General features: G+C 41.8%; 2 protein-coding genes across 2 annotated transcripts; both read right to left on the bottom strand.

Annotated features, from left to right (window-relative positions):
* Window positions 1-730: 730 nt before the first annotated feature.
* cpb1 (carboxypeptidase B1 (tissue)) lies at window positions 731-4605 on the bottom strand. The gene is made up of 11 exons (XM_026363025.1): window positions 4464-4605; window positions 3745-3820; window positions 3294-3418; window positions 3073-3172; window positions 2882-2983; window positions 2661-2765; window positions 2459-2569; window positions 2262-2352; window positions 1976-2178; window positions 1344-1428; window positions 731-1094 (listed from the first exon to the last, which is right to left on the bottom strand). The coding sequence occupies exons 1-11, from the start codon at window positions 4526-4528 to the stop codon at window positions 907-909; spliced, it is 1251 nt and encodes a 416-aa protein (XP_026218810.1). The 5' UTR covers window positions 4529-4605; the 3' UTR covers window positions 731-906.
* A 271-nt stretch (window positions 4606-4876) lies between these two features.
* On the bottom strand, window positions 4877-11232 carry agtr1b (angiotensin II receptor, type 1b). The gene is made up of 2 exons (XM_026361298.1): window positions 10986-11232; window positions 4877-6866 (listed from the first exon to the last, which is right to left on the bottom strand). The coding sequence occupies exon 2, from the start codon at window positions 6757-6759 to the stop codon at window positions 5671-5673; it is 1089 nt and encodes a 362-aa protein (XP_026217083.1). The 5' UTR covers window positions 6760-6866; window positions 10986-11232; the 3' UTR covers window positions 4877-5670.
* Window positions 11233-13259: the final 2027 nt, after the last annotated feature.

The raw sequence follows: 13259 nt of genomic DNA, 5'->3' as shown, positions 1-13259 counted from the left end.
ATTTTAAATGCACCCATGGCAAAACAGGTATTTAAACAGTATTACCTTGAGTACTGATTTTTTTTTTTTACAACAGTCATCATCTCACCAAATGCAATTAATTTAAAAGTCTACAAATATCCAATCTCTCCTCAAATTCAATAAAAACCTACCTCCTCCCTCAGACGTAAGTGCCGGTGCAGTTACACTCCCTGCTGATCTTTGGCTCCTTTATTTTGTCTACTAAGGCAGATGCTTGGCAGAGTGGAGATGCTGCCAAGGAGTACTTTGTGGTTGTCACGCACTGTGCTGCTGGACTGAAATCCTCAAAGAATAAGACCCCCACTCGTCCGTCTCGCATTACTGGAGCAGCGCCAGCTTGAACAAGAGGGCTCATCAGGGTTCAAAGGGCCTGATAGAGAAAATTAGTGGATCTTTTTCTCCCTTGAAGCATCGTCTCTTTACTCAGACGCTGAATTGTTTAGGTCAACACACGAGATGTTTTACGCTGTTAAAGCTCAGCTCCTCACTGTGTATCGTTGCACAGTAAATGAATTGTTAAATATGATGATGATTCTTATCATTTATACAATGCAGCAGAAAAGTTTTCTGCTGTGGTGTTAGTCTGTAAAGTGTAGCATTATTTTATTGACAGTACATCATTGTTGTATATTTTCATATAAATAACAAAGGCTTAGTGCACCAGACACTATATTATCATACACACATAAAAATGATTCAGCATGTGGGGATGGATCATTGATTTTATTGTTTGCACTCATCTTGACATTCTGTCAAGCACAGCAAGGAAACATGGCGGGTGGTGCCCGTATCCATGGATACGGACTGGAGATGGCTGTTAGGTTGGAGGAGCTGGGGGCTGGTACAGAGGAGCTGAGTTGGCAGGGGTCCTGGCAGTGCCGCTCTTTAATAGAGGTTATTCTGCACGTAGGCGGCGATGTACTTGACGGCCAGCATGGTCTCTTTGCATGTGGGCTCGATCTGAGACTCGGGCAGCAGGAAGCCATAACGACCAGTGTCACGCAACTCAAAGGTGTAGGAATATTTCACTCCCTCGTCGTAGGCCCAGTCGTCAGAGCCTCCAGCAGCAGGGTCTGGGGGCAGAAAATGAGAGAGGGCTTATTTTTAGAGAGGGGTACGCTGATGACCTGGGACAGTCTGGTTATGTTTTCATACAAAAAACATGCTTTCAGGGGCCAAGAAATCATTTACATTGCATTGTGTTGCCTCCAGTGGCCACATCTCTCAACAGATGCATGTGAGGTGCAAAATGGACTATCAAACGTCTTATCAAGACATTTCCCCACAGAGAGCAGTGCCGCTGGTTTCTTCACAGTACTTACAGATGGTTGCGGCGCCAGGTCCACTGGTGTAGCTGGTGCCATACAAACTACGCAGAGCAGCAGACGCTCCCTCAGCAACCTTCAGCTACAACACACAGGAAACAAAAGTCAGATGTGTCAAAGGAACATTCAGTAGGTTCTGCCATCATAAATAAAAGCAGATTTACATAACCTATTATGGCTACGTCTCAGACTTTACGTATTCTACCTATTCTACTACTATAATTCTATATTAGTATAGATAATAGGAATAGTGGATACATGTTTTTCTGTGTAGTATCCACCATCCACTGGACCACTCTAAACAAAACATTTTTACTTGTATTAAGCCAAATAACAAACAGCTTCAGAGAGTTCCAACAGGAAATTAAATCCCCAAAGAAACACACAAGCAGGAAATGATATCGCTACACAGGCACAGAAGTTATGACAGATTCCTGGAGCTCTTTTGTTATGTATGGTGTCAGGCGAGACCTTGAATTGTAAGTGAGTAACAGGGAAACAGAGACACTGCCTCAGTTAGTGTGAGAGCTGGAGAAGGGGTGTGAGTTGTTATTTAATATAGCCACTGGCTTTATTGAGCTGTATGTACTATGTGTCATGTACAGCAGGTGACTTGCAGGATGGCTTACCAGCTCACTGTGGTCTGCAGCCAGCTTATAGGTGTAGGAGTAGGGGAAGAGCAGCAGCTGGGAATAGGAGTGGATGGTGAGGTAGGCCTTGATGATGGACTTGTTCTTGCGGATGAAGTTGGCGACATTCTTGACCTCAATCTCAGACTCAGGAGAGGATCCGCAGTACGTATCACTGCAGGGGTTGCTGGAGGCTCCGGTGGCTAAAATTAAAATGACACAGTGGAAAACCATTGATACAAACTCTATCCTGCCGTATGTTAACTATATGTTGAACAGTACGTACTACACCATCCAGCATTAAAGTTCCTGTTGGGATCAGTTCCGATGCAGCTGGATCCAGAGTTCTTGGAGCGAGTTTTCCTCCACATTCTATCCTGTAGTTTGAAGAAAATACACACGTTGTCTAACAAATCTACTAATTCTTTAAGATATTGCAGAATCTTTTGTTAGGTTACACTCTAAACTTAGGTTGTAGCATACGCTCTTGTGAGTGAAGTCATAGCCATCAATGTTAAAGACAGGCAGAACAAAAACGTCCATCTGGTTGAGCAGACTGGTCATCTGAGCATCGCTGCCGTAGGTGGACAGAGCCTGAGGGAGATGGCAAAAACACTCTGCTTGAGATGTAATCAGTGGAAGCCTCTGTAACAGTGCTTGCTGTGTCTACAGGTGTCCTCCTTACCTCCTTAACAAACCACTGGCAGAAAGCAGGGGAGATCCACTCTCTGGCGTGGATACCACAGTCCATGAAGATGGCAGGCTTGTTGGCGCTGGAGGTCTTACCAAGCTGTAGTTGTTTAAGGTAATCCATTACAATTTTACTATGAGCTGTGAAAATACCTGAAACCCTTTAACATGTGGGATTGATAGACATATTTAGATAACAGGTAAGTCCTGTAATACCTTAAGGACAGTCATGGGGAGCCCCCCGTAGGTGTTTCCAATCACCTGGCTGCTGATCAGATTTGCATTGGAGGAGGAAATAGAGGCAATCCACGACCGGATCTGAAATTCAAGGGAGAAAAAGTAAGAACACAAAGTAACAGTCCACTCCAGGTTGAAATTCTGACGCAGATTATGTTTTTGCCTCTTACTGTGTCCCAGTTGTTGTACTTGGTGTAGCTATGAGCTCTGGTAGAAGGGTGATTGTCAGCTTGGGCATCAACAGTGGCCTGCAGATCCTCGATAAGGACCCTTAATTTAAAACATCATGTAAAATGTAAAGGTTTAGCTGGTGTGGAGATGGTTTACTTACACATCTAGTGCTAAAGTATGAATACATCTGATCTATGATTTTCTTTTTCATGTGACATACTCATGATCCATATCATTCTGCTGGAGGATGGTGTACACCATATCAAGGTACATGGCAGGCACACGGATGTCCACATCAATGTCGATAGTCACCAGCTCAGCGCTCTCGGGCCTCCAGAAGTCGACCTGCAGATGGCACCAAACTCAAACACTTGTGCACACGGAAATGTTCGGCTGTGAAGTCCAGACAAAGCATGTTGGCCTTTCATATGACAAGTGAAAAGAATTATTAAATTATTATAATAAATTATTATTATATTAGAATTAAAAAGAGATGTTAAGGTGTTAACATACATCTTTGATCTAAGCAGTTAGGAAAAGACATGATGCAGTTAAAATAATTTGCACATCTGAACTGGCACCGAGTATATTATCAGAATGAGTCCAAAACCCCTGTAGTGAGTGAGGACAGCACTATAAGGGTTGGGGTATGTGTGAAAACAGACAGGTACCTGGACCCTCCTAGCCAGATCTTTAATGAGGGTCACATGCTTGTCCAGCACTGGCTTCAGACGGAAGACTTTCTCTCTAGTGAAAGAAAAATAGAACAAAACTCCAATTTTTGTGAAAAAGTACAACAACAAACATACTGTGTGAGCCACAAACATATATAACATGTACATTTCTAGAAGGGCTTACCAGTGTCTAGGTGCTGCACAATTTCTGTCCATAATCTGCAATAATCTTTTACTCTAATACCTGCTGATTTTTGTATTTTGGGTCTATACTGTGTGTGTATGTAAATTTCTACATCCATCCTAATTAAACAACTGAAATAAGATAAACAGCACTGCCATAAAGTTGGAGGGGTTAAATGTTTGATTTGGAGGCTTCACGGTAACTGAACTGGGGCTATTGGTGTGAACAATGTTACCAACCACAACAAAGACACCTACATCACTGAAAAGATTTCTAAATAAAGGCCTCTGTCTTTGCACATTCAACGGATGGATGAATATTTACACTGAATCAGAAAGTTAACTTATAGAGTATTGGTTAAGAATAGGTAAATAATGTACTAAGCTAAAGTAAACATGAGCTGCACTGGTTCACCACACTTGCATCACTTAATTCAATGCAACTCATAAATCATCATCATGTTCAGCACTGACTGCAAATGTTACATATAAAAATGTACATTTTCTTGCTTAAACAGAGATCCACAACGTACCCCTCGAAGCGAGTAGTCCCAGCCAGAGCAACAGCCACCAATCCAAACAGCAGGAGGACCTTCATGTTGAAATGAAGCAGATCTTGCCCCCTGGACAGCACTTATAGGCCCAGACGTGCCACCCATCCACCAATCCCAATCTGTGATGCAGCAACTTGTTATAAATCCTCCCTAAAATTATCCTATGTGCACGTTTTTTTTAAACATGATGCGTGGTCAATGATTAATAAAGGCTAAAGGTTCTTAGAGAAACCAAGGTCACCTGATTATGATTATTAATAGTTACTCAGTGTTATTTATGTATGTTTTAGTAACAAATGGCACATTGTCATGATGTATCAGGATAATTTATAGTGCATGACATCGAGTAATAAAAACAAATAAACATAGGACTGTGATTGTTTTTAATTTTATTCGTATTTTCATTCATACAATGACAAACTGTACAGTTACAGAGTAGAAAAAAAACCCCATCCACATCTTTAAATACCACAAATAAAACCACTATATATAGAGAGTAAACACCCGACCTGGAGTGTTTGTGTTGCACACCTGTTTACACAGTCAGTTATGCCAGACGTGAAAACATCTCAGCTTTTCAATTATTATGGAGACATTTTTTCACAATGACCACATCATTTGATACCATATACACACAGGCACTATTCATATGGTCAAATATGTTAATAACTGGCAATACACTTTTGCTACACATTTTAATTGTTCCATGTATACAACTGCTGGCAGGGCATGCACGGGTGGCTTAGTATGATTTTTTTTTTTTCGCCTTATCTTTCCTGAGCACTTGATCACTGCTCCAACTTGTGAACAACCTGCTGAGCACACGGAATAGTTATGACTGTTATCACGATCACAAAATATTAAGCCTTAAGCAATCTGTAATCATTGGTAGTTGCTTTCTAACAATACTCCATTAATATAGTTAATTTCAAGATTCTTTCAGTGATTTCACAGGCTTAGACACAAACCTTTGCCAGCATGAATGTGACAAGCATGAGTGTTGTAGATAATTATTTGGCAGATAGAATAAGATTTGCTCACAAAGGGACATTAATACATCTTTACAGCTATTCTGCATGGTTCAGTGCTTGGTAATACACCTGGAGTGTTGCCAATCTCCCCATCTCTTACCCACAGACCTAAGGGGAGGGGAGTGAAAACTGCCACTCTCTTTCTTTTTCTCCCATCACTTTACACCAGAAGAGGTTGCGCCTTTGACTGTAAGACTCAGGCCCTCTGAGGCACGTAAGGAGAGGGCACTCATCTTGGAGCTGATGCTTGGGTGAGGCTCAGTGGCTCCACTTGGGGAGCAGCGCAACAGCCGCAGCAAGTTTTTGCGAAAGTTGTGCCCCACAAAGCCGTAGACAATGGGGTTAACACAGCTGTTGAAGTAAGCAATGCAGATAGTGAAGGGCATGGCGGTGTCAATGATTTCCAGGATGGCACAGTTTTCAACCAGTATCAGCTGGGTGAGCAAGTGCATGAAGTGAAACACCTGATGTGGTACCCAGCACAAAAAGAAGGCCAGGACGGCTGCTGCCAGCATGCGCAGTACCTCGTCATCCCGGGAACGGGAGCTTTTCTGGATGTGTCTCGCCCCTAGAAGTGCCCTTCCAATGAGGCAGTAACATGTGATGATGATGATGAAGGGCACCAGGAAGCCCAGCAAACTTTTCATCAGGCCAATGGCCAGCAGAAGCTGTTTCAGCCTGACCGCACTTTCAATGTCGGGGTGTAAAATGCCACACACTGTAGTGTTAGAGTTTGTGATGTTGTGGACACCCCGGGTCAGTGCTGTGGGAACGCTAAGCATAAAAGCAAAAAGCCAGATGACTATACAAGTGATACGTGCATACACCACAGTGCGAAATCTGCGTGATCGCACTGGGTGCACAATGGCCAGGTAACGGTCAATGCTGAGTGCTGTGAGGAAGAAGATGCTTGTATAGAGGTTAAAAATCACCAGCCCTGCACTGGCCTTGCACAAGAATCCTCCAAAGGGCCAGTGATAGCCAGTGGCTGTGAAGGTTGCCCACATGGGCAGCGTAATGAGGAAGGTGAGGTCGGAAACAGCAAGATTGAGGACAAAAATGTTGGCCACTGTCTCTGTCATGTAGCAGTAGATGACAGCCACCACCATACTGTTTCCGACAATGCCAATTACAAAGTTGCAGCCATAGACGATGGGTACCAGGGTGAAGATGAATTCATGACTTCCAGACATGCCGCATTTCAGATTTATCCATTCTGCCTCTCCTGCCGTTGAATTCTGCATTATCCCCTTTTAGGGCCGGATTCTAGGACTTTTAAACAGGGGGGCCCAGTTGGCAGGGGGTGTCTGTGGTGACTGATACAGGCCTTGGGCGAGGGCCTCAGCGAGTCCTATAAAAGAAACACAAAATGTCAGAAGCAGTCCAGGGGAAGAGGCATCATTACTGCTGGCATGGTCCATAAAGCTAATCTACACAAGCACCCATGAAAGTGCTCACCCTACACCAGCTCATTAAAAACCTGCACATTAAAGCCATCCTGACGCTTGGTGCTATTTCTGTAAAATAAGAAGCCATGAAAAACAGATGTTGTATGTTATTCAATATTCCAAAAATTCCCTTTGAAACATCATTATTCAAACAGTCTGCATTCTGCCTTCCCCTTTAAATCGTCTCTCAGCTAATGAAAGGCAACAGTAAAACTGTACAATGTTTATCAAATGGTCCGTCCATCTGGGTGGACTGCTAGCACCCGGAAGGAGAACATTTATGCCTTGTGTTACGACCTGTGTTAATGAAGACTGCATGGCAAAGTGCGAGCTGGGATAACAACACCATTAAACACCGAGGTACTGAGGGAGCACGGAGGAGAGAGAAAGATAGGGTTTAGGCTCCAGTCACTGTAAAAGACATGTCACGTTTCTAACCCTTGGTGTGCAGAGATACATTGTGCCCAGCATGAGAACTTCTAATCAGCACACACCTAAACAAACAGGACAGCAGGGATTCAGCTCTGTGGAAACTTTGCTGTGAGAAAATCAAACCTGCATGCTGTGGAAAATTTGCCTCGGGGCTAGTTTTTGCTTCATTTGTATGAGCAGAATGTGAAATGGGAATGAAAAACTAATTCTCCCCTTTGTTGAGAGTCTTTATGTTTAACAAAACAGCTTAGTGAGCATCATTAGCAGGGTTGATGTAATAATATTAGCATAGGCTTCATGTATATTATTACCATAGCTGCAAAGATACTTTATGTTGCTAATTACACGAAAATGAATGAGAGTGAAGTGTTTGCGGTTACGTTGAAGAAGAACAAAAAACAAATAAACAAATAAACAAACAAACAAAAAAACAAAACAAAAAAAACAGATGTCAGGAGAAAGGGCTCAAAGTGGACAAATAGCATATGTGGATATGAATTATTATTTTTTATTATTTTCTTAATATTTTGAAGTTGGAGATTTTGCAAAACACATAGAAATGAAAATGCTCTGATTACTAGTTTACCTCAACTAAACAGGCATCTCTCACCACAAGATGGCATTCTAACCAAGACTTTACACTTTTCACTTCTCACAGCTGTTTGAGATCAAGGTACAGTTCTAATACTGACTAAAAACAAACAAACTAACAAAAAAACATGTTGATGCTTTTCATTTTATCTCAGCTAGTCCAGATACATGTTTATTTTAAAAACATCAGCCTATTGCAACACATATATCAATATATGTATCAATTGCCGCTGCTGTTAAAGCTACTGTGTGCTGCTTATTGGATGCACTCTTACAACCCTTCCCTACCTGCATTCCTGCAACCCTCTGGTTGGCATTAAGACAGTTTGAGCCCCTCCGGTAGAACTATTTTATCTGCAAGTCAAAGATCTCCTCATTTTCCACCAGGTTTTAGTGGATGAATTCTTTGAAAAACATGAAACCCTAGTTCACTAAAGCAACATCTGTATAGGCTGCAGATGTGGTGACTGTTCATGTGTGGAAGATGTGTGGCTGCCAAGGGCAACAGAATGAAATAATAATGAAATATCTGTTTTCCTGTAGTTTTCCAGTGGCAACGTAGAAGGTAAAGCCCTAACACAGCTGACTTTGCATAGATAGCTCTCTATCTTTAATGATTATTAGATTGTGTGGCTATAACATTAAAGTGCACAAACGAAAGTGCCAAACATCGGTTTTGCAATTAGAGGATTTAAAAAAGTTTAAGGTCTACTGATGTTAAAAAGATTTTCGATGACCACAAATTGTAAAGTGAGAGAAAATTGGTATCGTAAAGCCATTATACCATTACTGGAAGGCCTGGAAGCCCCAACTGGTGGTGTTTCTCCATTAGGGAAATGGTCAAAGTGATGGGACATATGTGGTGAATGAACGTAAAGTAGGTTTAAAGTTATAAACCGTATAACAAATGTGAGGTGGCGTAGAAGGTGAAGAAGGTGACTTGGAAGCAGGTGATTTACAGTAGCGTGGATTTTTCCAGTGAGCTATAGCCTGCAGTGAGATGGCACATTACTCAGTAACAGCTGTCAACCCTGGGTGACCACAGACAGGAAGGTAACCATCAACTTCACACAGTCCATGAACAAGCTGCATCCTCTTGGAGAAGACAATGGACTGTGAGGCCCTCCAACTGTTTGCAAACATAGAGCTGCTTACAATATATGATAACATCGGGAGTAGGAGGAAGTTTAGGGACACTTGCTCCCCATCGCAGGGACAGAATGAAGCTGTGGTAGCGACATTTTATTTATAATCCTGTTTCAGCCTCTGAGGGATCATGGGAATTTCTTAAAAAGCTAAATCTTTAAAATTTAGGATCCCAGCGCGGACCAACTGAGTTGGACTGACTTTGTCTTCCAATCCACACAGCTATGTGTGAACACCCTCTGCCCGAGTATCCGGCTGCTCTGATATGAGCAGCACCATCTGGCTACTTACAGAAAAGCCAATAAAATGTCTGGTTGATGGAGTTAATAATTTTTATCAGCCCATTATGAAGCAAGGTTCATCTTAAAGGGAGGATATTGCTTTAGCCTCCCACTTCATAACCATTGTCTTATTTAGGCCTTGCTTCAGCCATTGTCAACACAACGTTCTGCAACAATTGGTGTTTCCTGTTGTTGCAAACCCAGTGGTTAGTTTCCCGAATCATCCAACATGTTACAGGAATGCACATTTACCACCCAACCAATGGCCTACTTAAAAGTACATTACAGCTAAATTAGACCCTGTTAGTCCTTCTGGAGTGATAAAATGACTGTCTCAGTGCACCTCAGCCGTACCCGCTGATAAGCCACTTCTTCCTCAATCTCAACTTACAGTGTCTCACTTCGCCTGAAGAGCTTTAGAAGTAGGAAACGTGACCAAAAGCAACATTAGTTACTGCTAAGAAATCATTTCAGTTCACCTCAAGCGGTGCCATGAAATGATGTAGCTTTTAGTTCAGCAGTTCTTTAGACAAATGCCACAAACTCACATGCTTCTCATTTCAAATCTTTTTAACACGCTAAGAAGAGAAGCACTAGTACATGTTCATGAACCCAATGAAGGCTTCTGCTTGCAGCTTTTTTCTGTTTACAAAACCGTGCTTTCATGTTACTCACACAATTAAACAGCATTAACTTATGCCCTTTCACCCCCCATTATAGGAAATATGAAACCAAACACTTAAACTTCATCATAAATACTTTTCTCTCCTACTTATTTCAGTGTGTTAGACATGTTTAGGTAGAATATAAAGCATTTGCCTCCAACATGAGGTGGGAAAGAAGCTCCTCTAAAAAAGTTCATTCTGCTTCATCACACTGCTTCTTTTCTTCAGCAGTTAAACTTCTCCCTCTCTCTCTCTCTGACAAGGCTGAACAGAAGATTTCACCTGTTTTTTTTACTGGTCCTCTGCTTTATTCTCACTCTTTTTTTTCCTGCCAATCTAGGGTATTAAATTCTTCATATGTTAGGATTTTCAAAGCGCGCAGAGCTGCTGTTTATCAGGAAGTCGATCAAATTCTCTATGGTTATATGAGCGCTGCCGTGTAAACTTCACCAAAGACTCCGTCCATCTTTCTCCTGGCATGTTTTGCATACTTCAGTGCAGGATTTTCCTCATCCCTACTCACACAGTAAGCTACAGCGCTGCGTGTAGATGCAGTTTTAACGCTCAGCACACACAGGACTTTCACATGAACAACTTGAACAAACAGCAACAACAGGTGGCACAGATCAAGCCTGTGAATACATCTAAAACGTTCTTTGCATTCATGTGATACATTTGTGGGTTTCCAAGGTAGAGGCTGAGATTGACAACAAAAAGCGTCTGAAAGGAATTCATGTCAGCATTCGAACAATGAATTATAATTTTAGATTGGATTCTTTAAAATGTGTTTGTTCAACTAAAGAGACCATTCCAAAAAAAAAAGTTCAAGTTTACAGACTTACACTGGCAAACATTTGTTTAAGTTGGTCAGACAGCTTTCTGAGAATGAGGTGATGTTGGCTCTTACCTTTGGTGCTGAACCAGGAGCTTGTTGATGCTTTCAGAGCAGGATAGACAGAGAGGTAGAAAGCCCGCCGCAGCGTGCCAGTGTCTGCCTCTGATTTAACTTAACTGGTGGAGTGAGAAAAGCAGGAAACACACAAACACACTCTCACCCCCCACTACTCTCTCTCTCTCTCTCTCACACACACACATACACACATACATACACTACAATGATGAATGAATTATACTGGAGCCAGTCAGCTACATATTGTCCCAGCCTATCTCTCTCTGGCCAACACACAAGATCTTACACAATAGCACCTCTCCTCTGTCCTCTCCTCCCCTCTCTCCTCCTTCTTTCCTCTTTACCCCCACTCCCCAAACACCATCTTTCAAAAACATTTTTATCACTCCTTTCCCTTTCATATAAAATTTATTGCTACTTTTGACAAGTGCAGCTGATTAAAGCGACTATTGCACAATCTTTCGATATTAATTATAAGCAGCACTTTGTTTAATCTTACTATAACATCTCAAACACTTCTCTTCTACCACTGTTATCATCTTTCATCCCGTGACAGTACCCTGTCACTTGTCCTCTGCACAGCATGAAAGGAATGGCCAAGCTCTGATAGTGATGGGTCTTGTCACCACGCTGCCATTGCATTGCCCTTGGCTGTTATCAGTCTAAAACCAGGGTGGAAATAGTGGGGTGGAGCTAGAGAGTAGGGCTACTGCTGTTCCTTTACTCCATGCTAACAACATTTCCCATTTTCCTGTGTTTGATTCAGCTCCCACTCTATCACTTGCCAAAGTCTTTGTATTTCTTTTTACAAGTTGGATGCATTGTTGTGAGAGTGTGAACAAATGTGCATATTATTAGTAACCAGTAAAACTGTGCTACAAAGAATCATTGAATGTGTGAAGAAGAATTTGGTTTGAATTTCAAAGGGAGAAATTTGAAGCCTGCACATTTTATGGTTTAGTAATGTAGCTGTATTGAGAGGGAATCTTTATTTCAACTCTGCTTGGTGCTAAAATTATTAGAGGTGAAATGGGTCACATCCTCACCTCTCTACTGCAGTCTATCAGAGCTGACATGGAGATTGGCTGAGACAGTTTTATATGGATCAGAGTTTCCTAAAGGTCACATGGGCTCAAAGGCCTCGGGTACAAAGATCTGGAAAGCTTTCTGAGAATGTGTGACTTGAAGTCTTTACACCTGTCATATTTCATGAAAGGCAGGTTGAGGAGGTGAGTAACTCACTTTACACAGCAACAGAGTCATTTACACCTCCAGGGGATTGTGATCCGGCTCCATTATGTCTTCTATTACGGCGAATGATAAGGATCATCCATTAGGGAAGCGTTGTTTCATTGCATGCCCTGTCACAGCAATGAGCATCTGCACGGTATAAGATTGTCTGCGTGGCCTCAGTCTCGCTGCACAAGAATTATCCACAATCTAGATCTGACCCATGAGATCTCTTAGAAAGAGAAGAGAGTTATGTATCAAGCTTTGAATCTCCAACCGTGTATTCCACAAAACAAATAATTCTCAGAAAGGACAGGATGTTGTTGCAACACCCCAGACTACAACATTGATTTACACTCCCCAAACAGAAGCAGAAACAGATGTTGGTGACTTGAAAGTGGAGTTGTGGGGGGTGGAAAGATTTGGTGGTAAATAAAATATACTGTGGCCACGTACCTTTTTTAGTATAGATGGTAGATATTTATTTCAAAGTGTGGTTGGGGAGTTTGCAAAGATGCCTTTAAATTGAACTCCATAATTCACTCAGAAAAGACATTAATGGTTATTCCAAGATGATTTTCTAAAATGATGTTGTGCAACATTCAGCAATCTGATGCAACTATAGTAAAATCCAAGATGTTCGTTTATCATCTGTTAGATAATATTTCATTTCTGATGTGAGAAAAAAAAAGGCCAGAAATAGGACATCTCAAGTTCTCATGGCCCGGAGGTGTGACAGTGGGCAGTGTTCTTGCTAATCAAATCACTCTAACAAGATTAGCTGTGTTAGCACTTAAGCTGTAGTAGAATGAATTGATGACTGAGGTAATTACTGGCAGCACAGAGCACTGCAGGGAAAGATGGGCCTTTTTCCACCAGAACAACACAAGGCACTAAAATGCCAAACAACACACAGCCACCTGCTAAAGAAAGACAATACTCTGCGAAGACTGAGCTCCAAATATATTAAGTAGGTTTCTGGTGCACGGTTTCCATCAAAAACTCACTTGGGAATTCACTGCATTTTTATCCCACAATAAA

The sequence above is a fragment of the Anabas testudineus genome, chromosome 2, assembly GCF_900324465.2.
Source record: "Anabas testudineus chromosome 2, fAnaTes1.2, whole genome shotgun sequence".
Taxonomy (NCBI): domain Eukaryota; kingdom Metazoa; phylum Chordata; class Actinopteri; order Anabantiformes; family Anabantidae; genus Anabas; species Anabas testudineus.
Note: the sequence above shows the minus strand (reverse complement) of the source record. Positions and strands in the feature narration are given on the sequence as shown.

Coding starts and splice junctions, on each gene's coding strand:
- cpb1 (XM_026363025.1), bottom strand. CDS start 4,528: ATGAAGGTCCTCCTGCTGTTTGGATTGGTGGCTGTTGCTCTGGCTGGG. Junction 3,821..4,463: donor GGGACTACTCGCTTCGAGGG/GTACGTTGTGGA, acceptor TTCTTTCACTAG/AGAGAAAGTCTTCCGTCTGA. Junction 2,179..2,261: donor CTTTAATGCTGGATGGTGTA/GTACGTACTGTT, acceptor TTTTAATTTTAG/CCACCGGAGCCTCCAGCAAC.
- agtr1b (XM_026361298.1), bottom strand. CDS start 6,759: ATGCAGAATTCAACGGCAGGAGAGGCAGAATGGATAAATCTGAAATGC.